At 48.0% G+C, this 24,129-nt stretch overlaps 1 protein-coding gene across 1 annotated transcript in view; it reads right to left on the bottom strand.

The window, feature by feature from the left end:
• DOCK4 (dedicator of cytokinesis 4) overlaps positions 1-24,129 on the bottom strand; it is a 314,794-nt gene that overhangs the window by 104,495 nt on the left and 186,170 nt on the right. Inside the window, exons 11-15 of the mRNA XM_037041295.1 lie at positions 21,003-21,135; positions 18,941-19,029; positions 9,352-9,477; positions 1,886-2,010; positions 967-1,129 (exon numbers count right to left, since the gene is read on the bottom strand). Of these exons, the coding sequence (XP_036897190.1) occupies positions 967-1,129; positions 1,886-2,010; positions 9,352-9,477; positions 18,941-19,029; positions 21,003-21,135 (636 nt within the window). The remainder of the gene's footprint in view (positions 1-966; positions 1,130-1,885; positions 2,011-9,351; positions 9,478-18,940; positions 19,030-21,002; positions 21,136-24,129) is intronic.

Here is a 24,129-nt window from a genome sequence, read left to right as displayed (position 1 = left end):
ATACCCACAAAAGTTGATTTATGGAGCTCCCTGAGACAATTCTGACATGTGCTATAGTCCCAGGGCCAAAGTCCTTCTCTCCCAGAATCCTGCCTGAGTGACAGCTTGCAGGTGACGTCACCACATAGGTACCTGGCCATGCCTCCATCCCTTTGGGACTGCACAGGGGCTTGCTACTTATGGTCACATGTAAGAATAAGACACACTTCAGTGACACAGGGAATACCAGAGGGTCCCTAGACTCGGAGGTGGTGGGGGCAAGGAGGGGACTTAAGAAGGTGGTAGTGAGTACAAAAGAATGAAAACAGAGATGACAAGAAATGGTGATTGCATGAGCAGCAATGTTCACCCAGACAAATCTCGTCACATCTCTACACCTTGGGTTTCTCAGATCTGTAAAATATGGCCATAACCTCATATCACCCGGAAGAACCATTCAGACTGACTTTCCTTGATTCTCATCTGAATACTGCCTGAGGCTGCATGGTGATGCAGATATGTGCAAATCAGATATACATCTGAGCCAATCAGAGGCCTTCCTAGTGACTTCACACACCCAGGGAGGCCCTGCTGGGTCCCCTGAGAGCTGGATGAGCTCTTGGAAGGAGAGGTATCAGATAATGCATCAGGGCTGCCTAAGACCACCAGAGCCAGTCAAGTTTTTCATGCTGTGTCTTTTCTAACACTTCTAGACTATGAAAGTGATGGGCTGATTTTAATGAAAGTGATCAATTTAAGGAACACTGTAGGTTTCCACAGGCATTTTTCCCTCTATGTTTCCATGGAAGTTACTGGTTCTTCATGAATGAATGAGCCCCCTTGTCTCTCTAGACTCCTCCAGCTCCAGGTCCCCCCCCCTGGAGGTCTCTGGGTCATCACACACAGCCTGCACATCAGCCCACCCACATCACAGCTCAGCGAGCAGACCACCCCCACACGACAGCACCAACCGCACAGAGCACTCACTGGAACAATGCCGGAACTCGAAGCGGATGTGCGCGCCCCTGAACTTATCCACAGGGATGGGGAGTTTCAGCAACTCGGACCACCGGGGACTGTTGTTGTGATACAGGACGAAGGAGTGGTACTCGCTGGCGGGCGGCTCTCCGGAGCCGAAGGAGATAGTGTCCTGCCAGAGAAAATGGGCCGGTTCATGACAGCGCCACTGAAAGAGGATTTTGAGAGCAGATGAGCAATTGCGTTGCTGAGTCTGCCTGCTCCCTGAGTAGCATCCACTTCACGGGGTGTAACCCGCCAGCCAGCTGTGGACGTTTCATTCTGAGGCTGGTGTCCCAGGGACTTCTGTGCCAAGGGTGGCCCTCGGGGGGTGTGGGCAAGATGGGCAACTGCAAGCCCCATGTGAAGGTCAAGGCTGAAGCGGAGGTCTCAACCTCCTCAGTGAGAGCCCGTGCTGTGCCTCCCTGGCACACTCCATGGGCCCCAGGGTCACAGGGCACACATCCTCCGTGAAAGGCCCTGTGGCCGTCTCTCTCACTCTTCACACCCCAGGCCTTTGCCTGGTCAACAAGAAAATACGCAGGATTAAAAGTGTGATGGTTTGGGTTTTCATTTTCACTGGGTGCCAAAACAGAGCATTCACCCCCCAAACTACTGCAGATGGAAGGGAAAACATGAAATGGCATAAAATATTGTATTTACAGAATAACCGCTATGAGAAAATTGTTGACACGATTAATTCAACAAAATACAGGAGCCTTTCTGGTTTTTTTTACTTTCCTTTGTGAAAGGCATTTTAATGATTTTAAAAACACACAAGGGCAGAGGAGAAAAATATGGAAAATAACTCAGATCAGAAATTAGCTGACCTCATTTCTGTTGGACCCAGAGCAACGAGATGGAACGGTCTTACCCCCAACTGCCGTACCTTCAAGGTCTGGCCGCTGCTCTCCACGATGAACATCGTCACTTCCACATTCCTGGCCACACTCTTGCCTCCTTTCTCAAATTCTCCCCTTTCTATGGTGATGTATAAATCATTCCTCATTTCACCTAGTGGGAAAGGAAAATTAAAACCCTTTTATATACACTCAGACGGGCAATAAAGTACTCTATGAAGGAAACTTTAGTTCATAAAATACAGTGTTATAGCATGCACATAAAATTGAAATATATTCTATTTATACATTTATAAAAGGGTTTCCACCCTCACTGCTAATCTCCAAGAAAAGAAAAAGGCCCACCTCTGCTAGGCTGAATTAACATTACTTGAAATGTCCATTTGGAAGGCAAATACTGGGGTTGAATAGAAAGGTGTTGTCAAATGTCACCATTTTTCAGTATTTCTCGTTTCATTTATGAGGTGTGATGACAGGATGACAGCCTGGCAGGGTGGTGGCTCAGAGCGACCAGTCCTGACACTTTATAGTGGCAGCACTTAGAAGAGAAGGAACATCTAAAAGGAATAAAATGACAGGGCCGCCAAGGGTCCAGCTATATGGAAGTCTTTTCCCAAATGCCTGGACAAAATGATCTCACAGCCGGGAGAATCCGATTTGTGCTTTATGGGCGCAGATGGAGAATAACTCAGTCACACAGGCACACTTGCCGAGTATTTTTTGCCATCAAGCTATAAAACCAGTGAAAGAGGCCCTGGATTCAAACACACATTCTCCATGCACACATACCATCTATTTTTCCTCTATTGGTTATTTGTAAAGCTTGAATGCTTTTTCATACCGCCCTTTCCTTATTACTGCAAGAAAAAAGGAGAAATTCATCGCCAACCAGCGAACTCAGACAGGCATGCTGACAGCCTGCTTTCCCCAGAGCAAAGAGGGAGTAAGTGGTGAGTGCACAGGGGAGTGAGAAATGAAAGCAAAGTGCCACTAGAGAGTTCTGGAAGGTAAATGCTGGTGAGAGTGGCTAGGCTGAATTTACTTTTACTTAACACAGCTTTCAAAAGCAAGTCTCTCTTTTTTCTATTAAGAAAGCAAATTACCAGAAGCAGCAACCACCACACAAATATGCATGCAACTGGGAGATTTATAGAACTTTCTGACTTAAGTGCGCACAAGAAAAAACACTCGCGCTTTCTAACCCGTGGGGGAATGGCAGTGTGCCCAGTCACCATCCCCACAAGGACCAGCTTTTTATAATGTCATTGTTCACCAATGCCCTGGGCTGGCTGGGAAACACATAAAAGAGAAATGGAGCCCCCAACAGGATGAAAATTTTATTACTTTCCAATACATTTGTTGGGGTAATAGTAGTTAATCACACTGCATAGTTTTCAGGTGTAGAGCTTTATACTGTGGCATCCGTGTACTGTGCTGCGCCCACCACCCCAAGTCTGGTCTCCTCCCGTCACCATTTACCCCGCCTCTACCCTCTGCCACCTCCCCCATCCGCTTCCTCCACGGTCATCACCGTGCTGTTTGTTGTCGGTGTCTTTGTTTGTTGCCGGTGTCTTTGTTTGTTGCTTTTTGTTTCATACCCTGTATATAAATGAAATCATAGGGTTCTTGTCCTTTTCCATCTGACTTATTTCAGTTAGCATAACACCCTTAAGATCCATCCCTATTGTTGCAAATGGCAGTATTTCCACAGAAGGATGAAATAAATCTTAACTACCCTTTCCAAGGAGTGTTTAAAAGAGTACATTTGTAGACACAGTGATCTCCATCTTACAAATGTCTAGTACTTTCATACGTGGGAAGGCAATGAACTTGGAATTGCAGAAGAAAAGCAACATATTTCAATGCACTTAAAATGATATTTGAATGCTTTGAAAGGTTTTGGTTTTTACCCATTCCATTTTTTCCAAGTTTTGTAAATTTTACAAGTTTCCAAGATTTTTACAACCTAGTTTATTTTATTACTGTATATATGTATCATTACACACACATTTTTAACGCTGTGTATTTTAACATCTTCACTATAAGATGAAGAGCAAACTCACAAACTTTGTCCTCTGAATCCACCAATTTCAACCCAAAACAGGCCTGGCACAGTGAGGCCTGTGCATGTGCCATTCCAACAGCATGTCTGCAAGGAAACTCTTGACAATGGTTTTCCTGCTAATAGAGTTGGCAGGTAAACGAACACTCAAATCAAAGCACCTTAGACCAAAGATGTCAGCCAACAATAACAACACCCCCTGCGCCTGACAGAACACCCCGCGTATAGACCATGAGCCACTCGGAGGAATGGGGAGGGGGCCACGGGGCACTGAACCTGAGGAATGTCTCTTTGTGAGTCACAAGCTCATCCACACCACAGGGGGATTAATCACCCACAGAAGGAACGGTGTTCCGTGGGAGGGGACTTCCACACGCATCTGTCGTAAGGACAGGGTGATTCCGAGTGGAGCAGAGGCAGGAGGGTCGTCTGGGAGGCAGCCTGCTTTCCTGTTTGTGGGCTGGGCCCTAAGGAGGGATGGTGGTCAGGGAGAGCCATGCACGGCCAGCGGCACTGAATTCTTTCGCGTGTAATCAATTCAGCAAGTACAGCTTGAACACCTACTGTGTTACAAGTCCTCCCAAGCCAATTCTAGCAGGGGAGGTCTTGAACAAAGAAGGAAAGCACATGGAATGCTGAATAATGATACACCCTGTGGATACAGGCAGGGCAGAGAAGGAGGGGCATGCGGTCAAACAGGGGCGGCGGGTGTGACCGAGAAAGAAGCCTCTCCAAGAAGATGAGAGGTCTGAGTCAGCTGTGGTGTGTTTTGGAAAAGGAGCAAATTAAAGATGGCATTAGCTTCCCAAACCAGCCCCCACAGCCTGTTTAGCTTGTAACTTACCTGGATTCTTCTATTTCTTCTGAATGCAGAAGTTGTTCTGAGTTCAAAGAAACCCAATGTATATATAGGGTCAAAGGAATAAGGACATTTGGATTGGAGGCTCTCTCTGCTGTCATCTACTCTGTGGGACATTAGTCTAGACAGGGGGATACAAAGCTCTGAACCCCAAGTTTTTATGTCCTTAAGATGGGGGAGGGGAGGGTAAAGGCAGAGGCAGGGCTGGGAGAGAGGGAAGGTGGGACAAGATTACCCGTACATTATGCCATTTGTATGCCTTACAAAAGGACTGCTGGGATCGAACACAATTTTAAGTGAAAACTCCTTACACATATGCTTTACTTTTCTGTCCCTTGGTTGTCACGAAGCCTGTAACCCCTTTATCTCTGCAAATCTTTTAGGCCAAAGTAAGATTTTTCTGAAAGGAGAACCCAGGGCAGGAAGAACACGGCTCTGGAAGAACGCGTTCTTCTCGCTGCGTCTCCCAGGAGTGCTGCAGCTTGCTCTGCTCCAACGGAGCAGGGTGTCGTGTTTTGGCAAAATATACTGCAGGGCAAGTTTGGAACAAGTGCTAATTAACATTGATATGCTTGAGGCTGGCTCTGGAGAAGACTTATAAGCCCAATGGCGCTAAGAAAGCATCTTGGGGAACAAAGCGGGGAAACACAGAGCATGGAATGGATGCACAGCACCCGTGCGAAAAGCGCTTTTCCCAGCAATGTTTGCCTCAGATTTGTTACCCTGTGAATCTGACCTGCACCGCACTTTCCTCTGTTTAGTGGCCCCCTGATCCTCGGCTCTGTCCCACAAATGTCCTAGAGTCAGGCAGAGGGCACGTGGTCACCACACGAAGGAGTCCACAGCGCCCAGCCCCAGGGGCTGGCCCAAGGCCTTGGCTGTGCTGCATACTTGTGGATATCTATGGGGTGGAAAAGAAGAGTTCTTGTCCTTCCATAACAAACAAAAGAATTTGTGCCCTGGTTGGGTAGCTCAGTAGGTTAGAGCATTATTCTGATGTGCCAAGGTTGCACGTTCCCTTCCCAGTCAGGACACATGTTAAGAATCAACCAGTGAATGTATCCATAAGTGGAACAACAAATCGACATTTCTCTCTCTCCCTCCCTTTCCCTCTCCTCTTCTTTCTCTTTAAAAATCAGTGAATAGAAGTTAAAAAATACTGTGTAAAAGACTAAGTTGTTTTGTTTTGTCTGTGTGTGGACTTACATGATGATGGTGGTGGTAGCAGATGGCAGTGGGTGCACAGGAGTTAGGTCCTTGGCCAAGTGCTGTAACCAGAACATCTCCTTATACCCTCACAGCAACTTTGTAAGAAGGCCTTATTATTTTCATGTCACAGATGAGGAAACAGAAGTGTCGTGACTAGGAAGTGCATTGAATGTATTATCATTATCCTCACTCTACCCACAAAAATATAATTCAACAGGACGAGAACGGCCCGTTCTCAGGAACGGGAAGCTAGTGCAACGCAGCCTTTGTCACCAGAAGCCGTGTGCCTGAGCAAGAAACGCGTCAGGCTCCCTGTGCTCTGTACTGGCTGAACCAGGCCCGAAGCCCTGATTCCGGTTCTAGGGGCCATCTTTCCAGGACAGAGATGGGCAGGAATGATATCATCCAGACCGTAAATCGGGGGGATGGACTCAGGACCCCTGAGAGGAGGGATAAGGTGAGACAGAGTTCACTGAATTTTGAAGAGGTCATTTAACCGGCTGATAGGCGAGAGTAAGTGTCCAGGGGGACAGGGCACGGGCAGGAGGATGAAGTAGGGAGAGACGAAGAAGAGAACATGATGAGAACATGATGAGAACATGCCTAGAAAGAATCATCAGCTCAGAGTCAGAACAGACCCCCGGGTGCAGGAGGGCACAGCCTGACCTCCCAGGACATTCCTGACATTATCAGCCAGCTTCACTCCAAATGTCTGCAGGCTGGAAACACAGTCCTTCCTGACACTCAGCGCCAGCCCGGGTGCTGCTTTGCACTGCGCCTGCTGAGGCATTCACAGCTGGCCACCCAGTGCGGCCTCTGCTGCCGTGGGTGGCCACTGAGCCCCCAACAAGAGGCTGGGCTGAGCAGAGGGGCCGTGACTATACAACACAAGCAGCCTGTGGAGACTCAGGTTGAAACAGAGAGTATAAAATGGCTCATTAAGACCATTTCACATGAATTACTGGCTGAAATGATATTTTGGAGGTGTTGAATCAAACAGAATAAATTGTTAGGTTACCTCCACCTCCTTCTCCCCACTCTTTTGAATGTGGCAGGCAGCGCCTTCCTGCTGGAGAGCACTGATTGTGGGTGTTTGCTGCACCCCCTCTCACGGCCCCGGCGCCAGGCCGTGGAATTTTCTGCACTTATTTGGTTCACAGGAGGTATCACAGAAAGTGGCTTTTCTTCTTTGGAAACTGAACCCCCTAAGATGGCCAACCTTTAGCCACAGGAAGTGCTGGAAGGGCTTCACAGCAGGAAGGAAGCCAATGGGCAGGCTCCTCCTATACCAAGAGAGACCAAGGTGACAATTCGTTTCCCTGTTTGTCCCATTCTGTATCCTCAAGAAGAGTTTTGTGTGCCTTCTGTTCAGTGTCGGGGCCACCAATATTCTGCTCTGCAGAGAGGCGGCGACTGCTAATGCAACTTGTCCAGCTGGTATGAGATCCTGCCTCCCCTGGTCTGACCCCTAACGGAGCACAAACGAACCCTGAAGGTCAAGTCCAGCAAATGAAAAAAATGAAAGCATCGAGCTAGCCAACCATCAGTGTGACACCAGGATCAGAGATGCTGTTGACATGCATTTCCTCATGGAACAGTTTAGCTCGTCTTCCTTAGAGCTGCCAGCGACAATGAGCTGACGCAACCAAGTTCTAAAAATAACACTGGAAAACCCAGCAATGGCCGAGTGTTGGCCAGCGGAAAACATTTCATTCACTTTTAAAGTTATTTTCAGCTGTTTAAGGAAATGCATACATCTCTCTCTTCTCCATCTAATTTGGAAAATTAAGAAGCCAAAGAAGAAAAAGAATGTATTGCTTAAAAAAAAATCCCTTGTGTTTAACGGCATTGCAGACTTGCATCTGGAGGACAGACCCCCTGGACAGTGGGGGCCTCGCTGTTAGACTATAGTGCAGCCTAATTCCACGGCAAGTTCATTTCCGTTAAAGCCAGACCAAAGCTGCCCGAGCGAGCCCGTCCCAGACGATTACTCAGCCAGCGGAGTGTCACGTGGCTTCACGCTTTTCCATTGCTCAACGATGCTGCCCAAGACCAAGCTAAGGAATTCTTCCAGCAGCTGGCTGCATTCTGTGCTAAAATGTTTTTATATTCGATTTGCCCATCAATTTGCTTCCCAGCAGGATGACATTGTGTTTTCTTTTTTGTTAAAGAGGAAATACCAGTTATTTATAGCACCTGAAGGGAAGAGGGGCCGAATAACATGTGACCAAGTTCACAGACAGGTAAACAATGGTTTTGGACAATAGTGCATGGCATGGGCCCTCAGCTGGGTCAGATCCAGAACCTTCCCAGGCCATTCTAGTCCCTGGGCAAGAACAAACTCCATCAGGAGGCGACATGCTATTAGAAGGCTGCAGCGGCCCATGCCAGGCACGTCTGCACCAGGCGAGGTCTTTCCTCCCAGCAACTCTGAGCTGGCTGAGCCCCGCACAGGCAACCCCCCACCAGCTTTTGCACATGGGGTTGAAACAGCGACTGAGAGGATCTCCTCCCCACAAAGACGACAGCAACGGCAGATGTCTTCATCTGGACTTCCTGCTTTTTTCTCTGTGGGGAGGCGGGAACACGGAGCCCTGAGAAAATACTGTGACCTGACATTTGCCTTAGGAGCACAAATCTCCTCCCTGCCTCGCTCCTTAAAAGAAGTGAAGCATGGTTGGTACACAATATTATATTGGTTGTACTGGTTCTGGGTCCCAAGGGAAATCGACATTCGAATAACCTTGTAACGTGACAAGAGTGGGAATCTCCTGAACCCCCTACCTTCTCTGCTTGGAAACACAGACACACACACACACAACCTGGTGACAACTCCCCCCCTGCTCCCCACAAAGGGCTAACTATCGCTCAATAACTGTTCTTGTCAACACTGTATGGATTTCTTCTACGCAAGTGACTGCCACTTTCTGCCCAAGGGTAACCTTTTCCCTGGACACTACCTTAGTGTTCTTTCTGACCATGGCCACAATGACAGGCAGCCACGTCACCGCAAGTTCCCTGTCCTCATATAATCAAACCGGAAAGGTTCTAAACAAACTGTTGCTCATGATCACATATAGCGAGAAGGTCCCCGAGTCATGTCATTTCATTGTAACACCGACGAGATGCCACAGAAGCTGAACTCTCCTTTGCATCCATTAGCCTGTGGTAAAACTGGTTTCATTACGCATCATGTTACTTCAAGTCACAGAACTGATAGACGACAAGGACTGAGGACTTACTGTGTTCTGTTTCATTCTTTAGCACGGCACTTTGGAACTCTTCAAAATTCAAAAAATGTCCCAAATGTCAACAGCACACAGAATACCTGTATTTCATCCTGTGGTCCGTCACAAGCCACTTACCGGGCATGATGATGTTGGAAAAGCCCAGCTTCCTCGTTACGGACACGCCGTGGGAGAACACGGAGGAGCACTCACGCCGGATCTGCTCGATGTCCCCATGCAGCAGCTGGAGGGACACGGCCAGGCCTGCAACGGTGAGAGGGCGCAGTGGAAAGCAGAGGCTGGGGTCAGCAGGGGCAGAATGGAGCGGCTTCCCCAAGCCCCGTCGACGGCTCCATTATTTTAAACTAAGGGGTCCTACCTAGACAAAAGCAACAGAGTCTGTAGGATTATCTAGGTCAGACTGTTCCAGCCTGACTCCCTGAGTTTTCCCATTTCTCAGGAGGTTCATGCCAACTGGAACGCCCTACGGTGGGACTCTAACAAGAGGAAGGCTGGCTTCCAGCCCTGACGGTCTCTTCTCCAGCACCCGATGAAACCCGGCCTTCCCCGTTCACCACTCATAGTCCCACCACGCTGCCGGCAAACACAGAGGGCAAGAACGGTGCGATCAAGCAGGAGCAAGAAAGAGGAGCCAACGCACCTACACATGTGTAGATGAGGCTCTTCCTCTCATTCAACCATATAAACGAATAACCACAAAAGCAGGGTTTCTGAGTGTGTTTGCACATTTTTCAATGGAGTCATCGAAACATCAAGAAAACTTATTTTAAAGAAAGCACTAGACTCAGAGAGCAGGCGGACCTGACCTAAAGGAGGACAGGACGGGACTGCATTGTTGTGTCCTCCTGCTCCACGGCGCTGGTGTCCAAGTGCTATGAGAATGCAGTGAAGCTTCGAGGGGACTCAGGAACTTCCATGGAGTCCGCTGCCCATTTGTACCCAACTACCCTCTACCTTCCCCATCTGAGTAGGGTGAGTGACAGCAACTGACTGGACACACGTCTGTCCTCTGAGAGCCACACGGACTAAACTAGGGGACAAAAAGGGGCCCAGATAATCCAATGGTGACAGCTTTGGGGTCTTTGTGTGCGGTACTCTGGCTTCTGTTAAAACCCGGGGATGGGAGAGGGTAGACTCACTAATGTGTGTTTCAATCGCTCAATCCCAGAGCACAGTCTCTCCCTGACTCCCGCTCCCCAACTTCCTTCCCCCCATCACTGGTATCTCTGTTCCCCTCCCATTCTGTCCTCCGGCCTTCAAAATACCCACCCACACTGCCACATCGTCACCAGCATCATTGGGAGCTGGTGCTACGTGTGCCAGACACGGCGCCTCATCCCAGCACACGCGATGCAGCATGCGGGTGACGTGTTATACAAGTGTCCACCTGAACCTCCATTTTTTACTAACCAATGTCACCCCACGAATCCAATAAAAATAGGAAAAAGACAAGGAAGTAAGATGATACATATATACATAGAATATCAAGCAGAATGGGTCAGTCAGTGTATAACAGGGATATTAAAAAAAGGAGAAAGTAGTATTGATTAAGGGAATTTGGAAGTTCAGGGAAGATATGTTTCTTTAAACAGGGATATCCAACAACAAAGAAGCTGAAATTTTCAATTTCACAAAATAGAACCATTATGTCCCATAATCACCTTTTTTTCTGGCCCGTAATATAAGTACCCAAAAGAGAATAGGTATGGGAGGAATATTCCCCCTTTATCAAAAGAAACAATCATTCAACTGAACTTTTTTTTTAACACCCTAGATGTTTAACACCCAACTGGAATGACCTGGCAGCTAATTTTAAATAAAGGGGCAGTCACTGACTGATCCACAGTTTGTCATAAACAATGTGTGTTCCATGACTCAGCTCAGCTACGGAGGCAGGACGGGAAAGGGGCTTCGTATGTGTTACAGAAAAGGGGGCCTATTATTTGGCAGCTCTAATTTCCTAGGAATTGAAACGAACTCACTCTAGAAGAGGCATCCTTTGAAATTCAGGAAATTCTGCCCTTTTACATAAAAAATGGCAAGCACAGCATGATTTATAAGTAGCTGGCAAAACTAATTTCAGACTAGATCAGCCGTTTTGCCACCAATGAACAAATCACACACAGCTGGGAATAGCTACAGAAAGGCAAAAGTGGAAAACAGTGATAAATACATAGAGTCCGTGTGACAATGAGGCGTGCAGTCTGAAAAGCTTTTTCAAACAGCTGCATGACCCTGCCTCCACGTGACTGTGGTTTCCACATCTGTGAAGTGAAGATACACCTCGTCCCAACTCCACACAACACCGTGGGTGACACCTGGCAGGTGCGCTGAACGTTAGCTGCTGCTACAACTACACTGCCTCTTCTCTTGCTAGGTATCACCATTGTTCTGTGTCTCCCTGCGACATATACCAACAAATTAGCCTCCATCCAAAAGCATGCAATGCTCTGTAAGTGCCGTTCACAAAAGCAATACTCCTTTTCATAGGCTTGGTAGCCGCGAGATAAAGCCAGCTACTGCCAATCTCCTGGGTACTGAACGATGACGTTCCACGGAGGTTCTGAAGGCAAGTCTGTCTCTTGAGAATAGCACTCTAATCTGGGAGATTTGCCAGAGATGTAACTGATAAATACAAGTAGGTGCACAGGCAGATTCGGGGAGATGGTGTAATTCCGGGGACACGGGGATGCTGGTTTTGTGCCCATAGAGCCGTAAGCCAGAGTGGGAGATTCTGATACACCGTTGGGAGGAGAGTGGATGGAATTTGATGAAGGGAAATTTGTGTTTGTCGATTGTAATGCATTTCCTTTATTTGTTTTTTTTTTCCTTTTTCATTGCTATGCTCTACATAAAGTGTTTTCTTTAGCTTCCATCTTTCTCTCTACCTGTCTGGAATTTATATATTCTATGTCTGTTTTTTTTTAATCTTTAACTAGTTCTTTCAGTGAATGTGAGTGTGAAATTCACTCCACTTTTACCTGAAAATTTCTTTATTTGAATTTCATTTTTAAATAACTGTTGGGGAAACATGAAGCTCAAAGCTAGCCATTATCCCAACAGTTTTATGATATTGTCCCTTAACACTCTGACCTCTGTCACTGCTGCTGAGACTAGGATGTCGTTTTGGGCGATCAGATTCTTCTCTCTGGTTCTTACTTTTGTCTCAGGTGTCCTAGAGTTTCCCGCAATTTCTGTAGGCATCTCTGACTTTATGCATCCTGCCCACAGAGACATTTGCCTCTTTCATCCGAGGACTGACACCCTCTGCCAAGTTCTGCAGGTTCTCAAATGCCTCTATGCAAATGCTGCCATTTCCACGTGGACCTGGAAATCCTACAAGATGCCCGCTGATCTTTTTCATTCAATCCTTTCTCCTTTAAATGTTTATTTGGATTTTTCCATTGCACTTTCACTGTGGGTTGCTTTCTAATATGTCCAGCTATGATTTTAGTTTATTGAGTCTCTTTTCAACTGTACTTGTGTGGTATTTAAGCACTCCATTAATCCTTATATTCAATGACTCCCTTAAAAGAATTTGACATTTCATTTGGTTCTTCCTCACCATTAGAATCTAAGCACCACGGAGGACAAGGATTTCTATTGGCTTGTTCAAGCGCTGCATTCCCAGTGCCCTGAGCAACGCCAGATCTACAGATGCTCAAGTAATTCTTTTGATGCACGAATCTGAAAACTCCGCTCCTTCGTCTTTTCAGGATGTTTTCTTCTTCATCATGAGTCTGTTTCGCTCCCTCTTATTTAGTCATTTTGTGGAAGTTTATTACCTAAAATTCTGGGAGGCCATCACTCCTTCGGTTGCACCTGCTTCCTCGGCCTCGTGGCGGGTGGTTTCACGTTGACTGCTGCAGCCTGGTTGTACTGTGACCCATCTCCGGTGGACACCCTTTTGTCCCATGCACCACGGGCAGGGAAGTGGCAACACCCAGTGATTACACATTAACACTATTCCAGGCTACTCCACCCAGACCATTTTTTTTTTACTTTGAATTTTATGACTAGTAGTTTTCCTCAACTGCTGAGTCAGTATAAATTCAGACTAATGGCCAAACCTGGAATTTCCATGTCTACCAGGAGAAGCACGCAGATGCAGCGTCTTTTTAAGATAGAGACGGGAGAGACAAGCTCGAGCATCCCGGTGCTCTGACCGCCATGGCATTTGACGAGAAATCAGACAAGGCTCTCACTGGGGCTCCCACGTGCGCGGATCTCTTTTCATTCATCATTGAGCTTCTTGGATACGCAGATTGACGTCTGTCACCAGACTCCGTAAGTTTTCTGTCAGTGTTTCATCTGTGTTTCCCGCCCCTCCCCTCTCTGTCCTCTCATCCGGTACTCCCACAGTGTGTATGCTGGTGCACCAGATAGTAGCTCCCATTTTCCTGAGAGATGCTCCCATTTTCTGTGTCTATTCATTTTCCTTTACTCTTTTTCCAAAAATAAACCCCTTATTGTCCCCCAAATCTCCATTGTTTTCAAGGGTTTCTATAGGCTTAAATTTCCACCTACTCTGTTTCAGTAAGGCGAGTTCCTTTCGGGAGAGCGTCTGCGTTTTCTTCTTCTGAAGGATGACGGCCTCTGCCCCCCTCAGACTTCAGCGCTTTTCTAAAACGTGACCCCCGCCAGTTCTGGGTGTTCCTATTCGGAGCAGGTCCCTGCAGCCAGCGGCTCAGGCTGCCACCCCACGGTGAAATTCTGAAAGCGTCATTTCCTGATGGGGCTTGCATGCTGTGTCTACTTTGGGGAGGTGGGCATTAAGGGCAAAAACACCATCGTGGGGAATTTTGAACTTGAACAGCAATATTATAAACATAACACGTCAGCAAAACTTCCTAACAATGGTATTATTCTTTAAAAAATTTTCTTCAATAACATCTGTTCATTTCTGAAGTGTTTAGGACCTCATTATTATCAGAGCAAAAAATTTTTCTTCTACTCCCTCCTCTGTGCTTGATTTACAAACTCTCATACCAGAGTCTGTCTTCAGGTACTATTTTATGTTTTATGAATGTTGTATGTAGCATCTACAGGGTGAGATCGCTGACTTGTAAAATGAATATGCCATAGTATATGTGTGATTTGGGTCCCACTCAAAGCCAGAACTGGCAGGGCTACGCCTGGCTGCACGGGGCGGTTGAGCCTGTGGGGTCAGGCCGGGCATTTCCACAGGGAGGTCAAAGACAGGGTCTGCGGAGCCGAGGAGGGAAGGAGGCCAAGTGTCTCAAAGGAGGGGTGCTGAGTGAGGCAACACTGTGGGGAGCGAGTCAATGCAGCGAAGGCCAGAAGCATCAGGAGAGACCCGAGTGGAGACATGAGCCAGCACAGACGAAGGAATAAAATGGCCCGCCCTCCAAGCCTACTAAATCATGTGTTAGCTACGCAGTAGAGCAACTAGAGGGCAAAGGAATCCAGGCAGACAGCTGGGGGGGGCGGGGAGAGGGGTGTATGGATGGATGTGTGTATGTAATGCTTAAGGGTTATACCAAATCAGTAATGTTAAATGTGAACACACATACATACACACACAAACTATTTTAAACCCTGTGTGTATATATGAAAAGTATGTATATGTGTGTATATATGTACACACAGACAGAAAAAGGATAAAACAAATATAGAAAAATGTTCACCTTTGAAAAGCCAGAAATCCTTTGTACTATTCTCATAACATTTCTGCAAGTGAAATTAATTGGAAATAATAAAACTTCTAAAAAGCATGGTTTAATAATCAGAAAATTCCAAAGGTGAGTGACAAAAAAAAATCAAATACTGTATTTCTAGCCAACAGGTGGCGCCAAGAAGTCCCACTTTCAATAAGGTTAGAAAGCAAACTTTCTAAAAGGCAACATTCCAGCCTTGAGCATGGGTACAACCCTTAGGAATCATACCAATTCAATAACAGTGAATTAAAGGACTACATTGGTATGTGAAGATAGGTGCTCTAAGTCTCTCAAAAGCCTCCTTTCACCTCAAATAAAAAACACTACCTACTTCCTGCTTGGAGGTGGACTGTGGGCGGAACTAGGTAATCCCCTTGCCCTCCTGCTGAGAGTGGCAGGACTGGGGCCACATACACTCAGCTTGTTAGCGCAGAAGACACTGTCGAAATGGACCTACTTAGCAGATACTATTTCTTCTAGTTGTAAGGTACACGTGTCAACTACAGGAAATAGGATTTCATTTACGCAAAATTACATGAAAAAATTTTGAAGTTTCTCTTGGGGCACAATGAACCAGAGCCAACAATTTTCACGGAATTTATTTCAAGTCCCAGAACGGAATCTGCCTCAGTAAATCATACAGGCTTTGTCTTACTTTGCATTCCTAGAATTCCCTGCTAAAGTCTATCAGAGGTGATATTTACAACAACCACTTGCTCAAGAAACCTAATCAGGACCATTTTAATAAATATTATTAGATTTTGACATTCTTAAAATATTACTTTTAGAATTTAAAATTAACACAGAACAGAGCTTTGGAAATTTGGAGTTATTCAACTTAGCTAAATCTAACCATAGAGATATGTTAATTGGATGTTTTTGTTTTGTCTTTAAAACATAAGTGCATCACTGGCAATTTTCTCCCAGTTTCTAAACTCAATGAAAACAGTGGTTAATGGCCCTTTGCAACTTAGGTCTGCATTAGAGGAAAAACCATTTAACTGGATGAACCTCTTCATGGATCCAGCAGAGAAGCCTGCAGGTCCAAGAGGCAGCGGCATCAGGGGGTCACAAGGGTCTGGAGATCAAGAATTTTCTTCCAAACCTAATTTCAAGTGATCCTTTCTTCTTCTTTTTTTTTGTAGTACCAATGACCAAAGAACAGCAGGGGAAAGCAGTGAAAAACGATACTTTGCTGAGGGAACTCCATTCTCTTGAAATTGTTTAACTGGTTCACTTCTTTTTAATCAACAATTCCATGGTCCAAGGAGAAAACAGCGGAAGCCAACACCCACCACCACTGGGGTGGGTGGGACATTAGGCACCCCAATTTCCGACCTCAATTTCGTGGACCCTGCTTATTCCATTATTTTTAAGTAGGTCATTAGAAAGCCCCCCCTTCCTATGACGACAAAGCGCAGAAGCCCCTGAACAGCTCCCCACGGGCCGTTCTTGTCGCTGCCCTTCCTCTGGGAGGGGCAGAGCCAGAGCTCCCAGGACAGCGACCTGCCGAGACTGCAGGGAAGGAGGAAGGGGCTCAGTTATTTGTTTCTCAAAGCTTCTCCTTCAGCGCTGTCTCTCTGGAGCCGTACTTTGGAGAGAGGAGGCCTAGAGTTGGACTTGCCCTGGCTTCAGAAAGCCAGAAGGGGTCAAATGGTGGGAGGGGCAGGGGGCAGGCAGAGCCTCCAGCTGGGACTCAGGCTTGAGAGGACTGGGAAGGAGAGGGGCGGGGCCAGAAGGACAGCAGAGCAGACGGGGCTCTGTCTCAGAAGCCACATGCAGACAGCACACCTCTGGCTGCCTAGGAATCTAAGCACAATGAATGGAAGCTGGACTCTGCCACAGGTGGGAGGGCTCTGCAGCCCAGGGGTTTCTTTCCCTCTTCCCAAAGACCCAGTCGTCACCTTCCCGTTTCCCTACAGTGGCTGTCGACAGAAATGGTACCACTCAGAGCATAAACTGGTTTGAACCTCACTTCCTGGTAGTCTCCCCCAGAACTCTGGAGAGAATACCCAGCAGGCGGTCAGTAAAACTGACTAAGCACGTGGAACACGTCCAAGCACCTGGGGAACCTCCCAAGCAAACAGAAGGTTCTGCCCTTCCTTCCTGGAGTTCAGTGCCATCATCATCCTTTCACAGAGAAAGAGGAGACGAGGGTACAGGACAGTTCTAAAGTACATGTAAGACTTCACACTGAGTTCCACTGCCACCTCCTGCTGGTCCTCCAGCGACCCTGCCCACAGCAGTGAGTACACGCCTCTTGCTCATTCAGAGGGAATGCCGGGCTTTGCGAGAGCCAGATAACGCCCTTGCCCCCTCCCACCTCCAGGGAGAGGGTGGGGAAAGCTGACCTCACCCCTCACCACAGCCCGGGTGCTGCCCCACATGTGAGTGGTGAGTGCTTTCGACCCTGCCTGACCTGCTCACCACGTCTGTCTGCAGCCCCTGCTTCTCTGGGCCCTTCTGGACTAGCAGGATGGGCACAGGCGAGAAGAGCAGTGCTCTGAATCTAAATGTTGGTCCTTCTCACTGCCTGGCACGCTGGACTATACCACAAATTCCTACAAGGTCTGTCCAGAAAAAATCCGACCATTGTTAATGTAACAAGAATGGTTTGCACAACATCGATGTCACCTGAGGCCAAGGACAGTGGGCTGGAGTGCACATGTGTGATCAGCAATGACTTCACTATACTAGTCAGTGGGGGTGATAGGACGCCATTGAATGAGCACGTGTACTGTGTGGCCGTTGCATTCAAAATGACTGAGTGAGCAGAGCAACAAATTTGCATCAGATTTTGTGTTAAGTTTGAACATTCCTCCATGGAAAGCTATTGTGATGACTCAGAAGGCTGCAGCTATGGGCAGCTGGTGATGGGCAGCTTCATCAGGACAACAAACCCACTCATTCATCAAGTCTCATGCACAGTTTTTTGGCAAAACAGCAAATCACACAAGTGACTCAATCTCCTACAGCCCAGATTTGGTGCCGTGTGACTTCTGGCTTTTCCCAAACTAAAATCACCTTTGAAAGGGAAGAGATTTCAGACCACCAATGAGATTCAGGAAAATACAACAGGGCAGCTGATGGCATTTGGGAAAACTGTGTGAGGTCCCAAGGTGCCTACTTTGAAGGGGACTGAGATGTCATTGCCCTATGTACAATGTTTCCTGCATGTTCTTTAATGAATGCCTCTATTTTTCATAGTGCATGGCCTCGTATACATAAAGTACTTTAGAAATCAGTCTTAAACACCACACATTCAGTTCAAGTAAAAGCTTCCTTAATTTGAAGTCTGCTTACATTAAAGAAAGCACATGACTGCGTGTTTTTTTCCAGGGAGAGGAGGGGTGTGAAAAGGGGATAGAAAACGAACAATATTCACCAAGTTTTCATCTGCCGACCAAACTGAACGGCATCACCGCATACGCTGCATCGTCTAGATACGCTACATAATGGGATCCACCCCACAGTTCGTGACTCCCATGAGGCCGTGCAGGATCTGAAACCCATGATGCCACGCCCAGTTTTGGTTCCCTCTGAACCAGCGTGCACGCATTCCATCCAAACGACACGGCAGCCAACGTCCCTGTCCCGAGCCAGTTTCCAAGTGGGGCCCACGCGCCTGTTCTTGGGACAATGACGTGGCTTCCAGCCACAGGCAGCGAGGCACGTGGGCCCTGGACCTTCCAGCTGGGTTTCAGTCACCACACCTCTTCCACGCAGAGAGTCATGACCCCCCGTGTTGTTGTCATTTGGTTCTGAGGACTCAGTAACAGCTCAGAGGTCTGGAGACCTGGCACTGTTAAATAAATCCATCTGCCTTGTTCCAAAGCAGAACAGAATGCACTTTTTAGAGAGAGCTGCAGCACAAGCCCACCTGTCACAGCACAGGAAGATGGACGGACGAGGGTGTTGACGGCACAGTTTTTAAGTGAGGGGGTGCATACAGAGAACAACAAAGGGCAGGTCATTTCCTTTCTATGCAGACAAATAGGGGAGAGGAGCCCCCCAACCCCCACGCTCACCTGCGTTGGAGCCAGTCAGATTGTAACGCGCATTCAGCTTTTTGATGATGTTCTCATGGATTTGGTACCACTCGCTCTCTGTGTTACACCTGTGAGAATGTTAACACTCTGTTAGGCATGAATGTTGCATGAGATCAAGCAATGACCTTCACGGTGCGCCTGCTCTTTGTGGCAGAACCGCTATAAAGCACTTCCTTAAACCTCCTTAGCAATCCCAAGAACATATGGCACGTGACTGCCAGTTAGCAGGGTTACCCCAAGGTGAGCAGGAGCGGCCACTGGGTGATGCTTAACCCCCAGCACCATGCCAGAAGTGCCTGGAAAGAAAAACTCACAGAGTATCATGATCACATCGCTAATGGTGCGAAAGCACACCTGGACACGCTCAGCCTGATCACCTGAGAGCTCGGGTGTAGGAGTCAGGCAGTGCTGACTTCAGTCTGGTGCTCGTCCTTACCAGCTGGGTGTCTCCAGGCAAGTTGTTTGGCCTCCCTGGCCCTTCTGGGTAAATCTGAGCCAACAGTATCTGCTTTGTGCACACACGTGTGTGTGTGAAGATAAAGTCACAGGATACACACAAAGTGCTTAACCCAGTTCTCTGCACAGTAAGCACCAGGAAATGCTGGCCATTATTATCAGCATTGTTCCCAATAAATGATGCCTAATGACCACCAATAGAGTTTGGAAATCAGGTTGCCATGGATTCACAGCCACCCCTGACACTGAGGCCTGTGCTTGATTTAAAAAAAAAAAAAAAAAAAAAAGCAGGTTTTACCACCCACTACCAGATATTCTCAAGTTCCAAATCCAGGCCACAGATCTGACCCCTCTTGAAAGAGACCAAGCGCATTTCCCGCCCTACACTGCAGGCTCTAGACAAATCTTTGCCCGCTAATTAAAAATGTGTGGCACAGCTCCGGGGGCATGGGGTGGAGCACGAATAAATCTATGCAGCCCTGCAGCAGCGATCAGAAAGCAGTTGGAAGTTCATGTCCCACAGGCAGTGGGTCACTCACGTTACCTCCACATACAGGAAAACTATGAGCTTGGGGTGGATGTATTAACTCAACAGCCAGAAGGGAGAACTAAAGCAAGCTTGTTCCTGGAGGTGGTCAGTGGGAGGTCTCCACATCCAGAACTCGGACAGCCCCCGCCCCTGCGGGTCTGCTCTGAGCAAGCTGCAGTCTGCAACATCCAAGCCCATAGGGAGGTGCCCAAAGTGGGGGGGGGGCCCAAACCATGTGCATTTTTAAAATCACTTAATGTAGGATTTGAAAGAAAGCCAGCGATTTCTTAGTGCAGTTTATGTATTGAACTTGAACTGTGTTTCCCACACCCCCAAAAAGATAATGTTGAAGTCCTAACCCCGGCACCTCAGAATGCAACCTGATTTGGAAATAGGGTCGTTATACAAGTAATCGAGTTACATTGAGGTCATTGTGGGGGGGCCTAACCCAACACAACCATGTGCTTTGTCTTTATGAAAAGCAGACATTTGGACCCAAAGACAGATACACATACAGGGAGAAGTGTCTTGTGGAGGTGATGGCAGCGAGTAGGTGATGCATTCACAAGTCCCAGGATGCTGGAGATTGCCAGCAAACGTCCACAGGCTCGGAGAGGGAAGCATGGGGCAGGCCGTCCCTCAGACAAGGAGCAGACATGGACCTGGAACTCATGCCCTCCAGAACCGAAAGGCGAGCAACTGCTACCTTGTCCTGGCTTCCTGTCCCAACACTGGCAAATTTCTCTAAAAACCATCGCTAGAATTCCTGAAGAACAGATGAATGCTCTGAAGGTGCAGATGAGTTGGATTTTAAATTCACAGGTGCCCTGCCCACCCGTGATCCTGTCCTTCTCCTGCATTCTCGACTTCGAAATCCCTCCAAGGGGCAGACAGGGCTGTGCACACGCCCCCAGTGAGACAGCAGATTTCTGAGTCTGAGGGGTGAGGCAGAATGCCGGCCCATCCCTCGCTTGCCCACGGCCCCCATGAAGTGGCATGGACCAAGCAGCACCCATGTGTCCCCCGCGCCCTCCCCGCCGTGAGCGCGCCTCTTACATGTACACTTTGAGGATGAGGTCATCCTTCGTCTCTCCCGTCAACAGGTCGGCGATGCTGAGAACTGCACAGCCAAAGGGCCTCCGGTACTGCACGCTGCAGGCGTTCTTCTTTTCTCCGGCCCCCATTCGACCTGTCCATTACAAAGCCATTCGATTAGAGCCTCTTCCCCAGACGCACACAGCAGCTACCAGAGAGCCCCCAGGAAATTTGCCGGTGGCGGAAAGGGCGCAGGGTCCCGGCGCAGAAGGCGCCCTGGGAGAGCTGGGCTCTGGTCTGCTGCGGCCATCAGGAAACATGAGGGCTGAGCCGGACCCACCTTTGGGGAGCCTCCGGAAGAGTCAAGAAGGCACCCCAGGAGGCTCAGGACAGTGTTTCTATTTTAAAAAGTATCCGTATTTAAAAAGCTAGTTTAAAGATTTCCCCTTTGGAAGGAAGCAGCTTGAGAATCCCTGGAGGCACAGCAGGGAAGCCGCGCGCTGGAATGAGGGGGCCTCTCCTGAGGGGGCGGGGCTGAGGGTGACCCCGACTGGGCAGGTGGCGGACTCTGGGGTGGGGGGTTCACTCCTGGGATTTGCACTGGTGGGAACAGTGGCAGACCTTCCAGTGCGTGGGGGAGATGCTGTCCTCATACATTACTGTATTTATTCACCAGTGGACTATTTTGAGACACAAACCAGAAAGTCCACTGGAGCTGAACCACAGCAAGTTAATATGGGGAAAAATCATTTTTTTAACAATCTGCCCATAGGTTTCTGGATTCTTGGCATGGATCGAAGCACCAGTTGTTTCCCTCTAGGGTGAAGCCCCCCACTCCCACCCCTGCTCTGGCTCCTCCCACACCCGAGGTAGAAGGGGAAAGGGGCCGGCCTGGTCCCACCCGGGTTGGATTTGAGGGAGACACAAGAGAACTGCCCCTTCCACTTGGAACGCCCACGAACAGCAGCCCCCTGACCTTTCCTTCTCTCAGTTGGAATCAAAATTAAAACACGGTCCAAATAAGTCAGCTGCTTATTAGTTGTACAAAATGTAACATTTAAATACCATGTTTCCATGGCCTGATGCTGTCATATGGGACAGAATTTCAACCCACGGTTTCATATAAATTTCATCTGCAAATCCAATACTTCTCAAAGCCATCCTGGGATTTTCTCATCAGCAAATCATACTGTTTACTTACACAACTGATGTTAACAAATTTAAAACGTAGGTCACCCAAACAGAAAAAAAGTCTAGTTTATCTCTGTATGAAATATGGTTACAGACTGTACCAGGGTGAAATGTACACACCAGTGTTTATCAGTATAATTTTAAAAGTACTTTTTCTTACTTAATCATTTCTGTGCAAATGCAAGCTGACACAGTGATTAGGAGCTTTCTGAGTGAAGTATTTCAAAGTTAGGTAACTTCATCCGAGAAGTTTACTAGGAAAAACCCCAAACTCCCCAGAGTTCCCAGGGCTCTTCCGGCTCCAGTCTCAGGTGTCTCTCGGTCACACGCCTGTCAGTCTCATCTCCCACCCTCTTTGGCTAGAGCTGCGGACAAAGAAAACCTGCGTGGCTGGAGGAGAACCACAAAGGAGGGAGACCAGGAAGTGTTCCCTCGGGGCAAGCCGAGAAGGTGCTCCAGTGCAGTGTCCCTCACCGTCCCTCACTGTCCCTTGCCATCTCTGACCCTGAGCCTCCTCCACCCTCTCAGGTCTGCACACACTCGATTTTAACTCTTCTTTCCTGGCTCTGTGGGAGCCACAGCTCTGGGTACCAAACCTGTGGTCCCATTCCCATCCTGAAACCACCACCCTGGCGTTCCCAACTCTAGGAGGAATAACGGTTCCCAGTTCTGGACAGATTTCTAGGGACAGGTCGAAGCAGAAAGGCAGGCAGGAGCAGGGTGAGTGTGACCACTTAGCCACCAGCCAAAGCCACAGAGGGACGCAGGGAGCTGGAAGGAGGGCAGGGGGACAGAATCGGCAGCAATTGCTTTCTCGTCTTTCCCTGCCTCTTTTCCAACCCAAAGTCCTGGTTTAAATTCCAAGGCAGGTGCTACTGTCCTGGTCTCAGTAACCAGTGAGGGTCAGCATGCCCTCTTCCTGCTAAAGCAGCTAAAAGGAATGTTCTGGAAAAAGCAAGTGTTGGCTCCTGAGAGACAAGAATCCTCCACATCTTAATTTTATTGCAGCAACTCATTCCAGAGTCTGCAGTCAACTCAGGGAAGCATTCACCTCACCACAGCTGGAGGGGCGGGGGCGGGGGGAGTAATTTCTGATTGACACCCATTCTGACAGCCTAATGATCACAAAATCTCAGTGAAAATTGTCATCATTGATCAGGCACCATGGATGTGAAAGGCACCCTGTGTCGGGCAATGCCACTGAAGTGGTTTCCTTGGCAACAACCCTGTAAGTGAAGGACAGGGCTGCCTGATCTCTGTGGTTTTTCTCCACAGAAACCTGCAGATACTTTTTAAAAGTCCTGAAAGCAAAAGTGGCTTACTCTTCTCTCAGTGCTGGAAAGTGACGTTTGAGTTTTAGCAGCGTTCACGTAGGGGCACCCATACCCACACTTGGCATGAACAGCTGGTACTGCACATCTGGACTGGAAAACCGCTCGGGCCCGGAGAGTAGCCCCGTCTGACACACAGCAGCCAGCTCCTCCCCACCCCGCAAGTGTTGGGAGAGGCTCCCTCCCAATTGTGTTCCCACACCCTCATTCGTAAGGAGAAAATGAGAACAAAATAAAAAGTTTACTTTTTAAAATTTCTACTACCCCTCAAATACGAAAAGAGCATAAAATGAAAATGGATTTTCAGAATGAGAAAATCTAGCAACAACCCGACTCATGTCGTGTTGGAACAGCTACATGAGTCTCCATAATTGTGCGGAGCACAAAGCACAAGACGATGAAAATGAAAGATCAGGGTGTGATATCGGCAAGGTGCTCCTCTGTGGAGATGTCCCCAAGCCAGTGGTGTGGCCCCAAGGATGGCCCGTGGGAGCCATTCTCAGTACCAGCTGCTGAGTGTCATGGAAAACCTGTTTCGGCTCCATCACCCCTCACTTTACCCAGTTCCTCTGCCGTGAAATGCCTGCTGGCAACGGGCACTCGATGTGTGAAAACGACTGAACACC

The sequence above is a fragment of the Sturnira hondurensis genome, unplaced genomic scaffold (assembly GCF_014824575.4).
Source record: "Sturnira hondurensis isolate 20B ecotype Veracruz unplaced genomic scaffold, ASM1482457v3 Scaffold0002840, whole genome shotgun sequence".
Lineage (NCBI taxonomy): Eukaryota > Metazoa > Chordata > Mammalia > Chiroptera > Phyllostomidae > Sturnira > Sturnira hondurensis.
The sequence above is the reverse complement of the archived record's forward strand: the minus strand, read 5'-3'. Positions and strand labels throughout refer to the sequence as shown.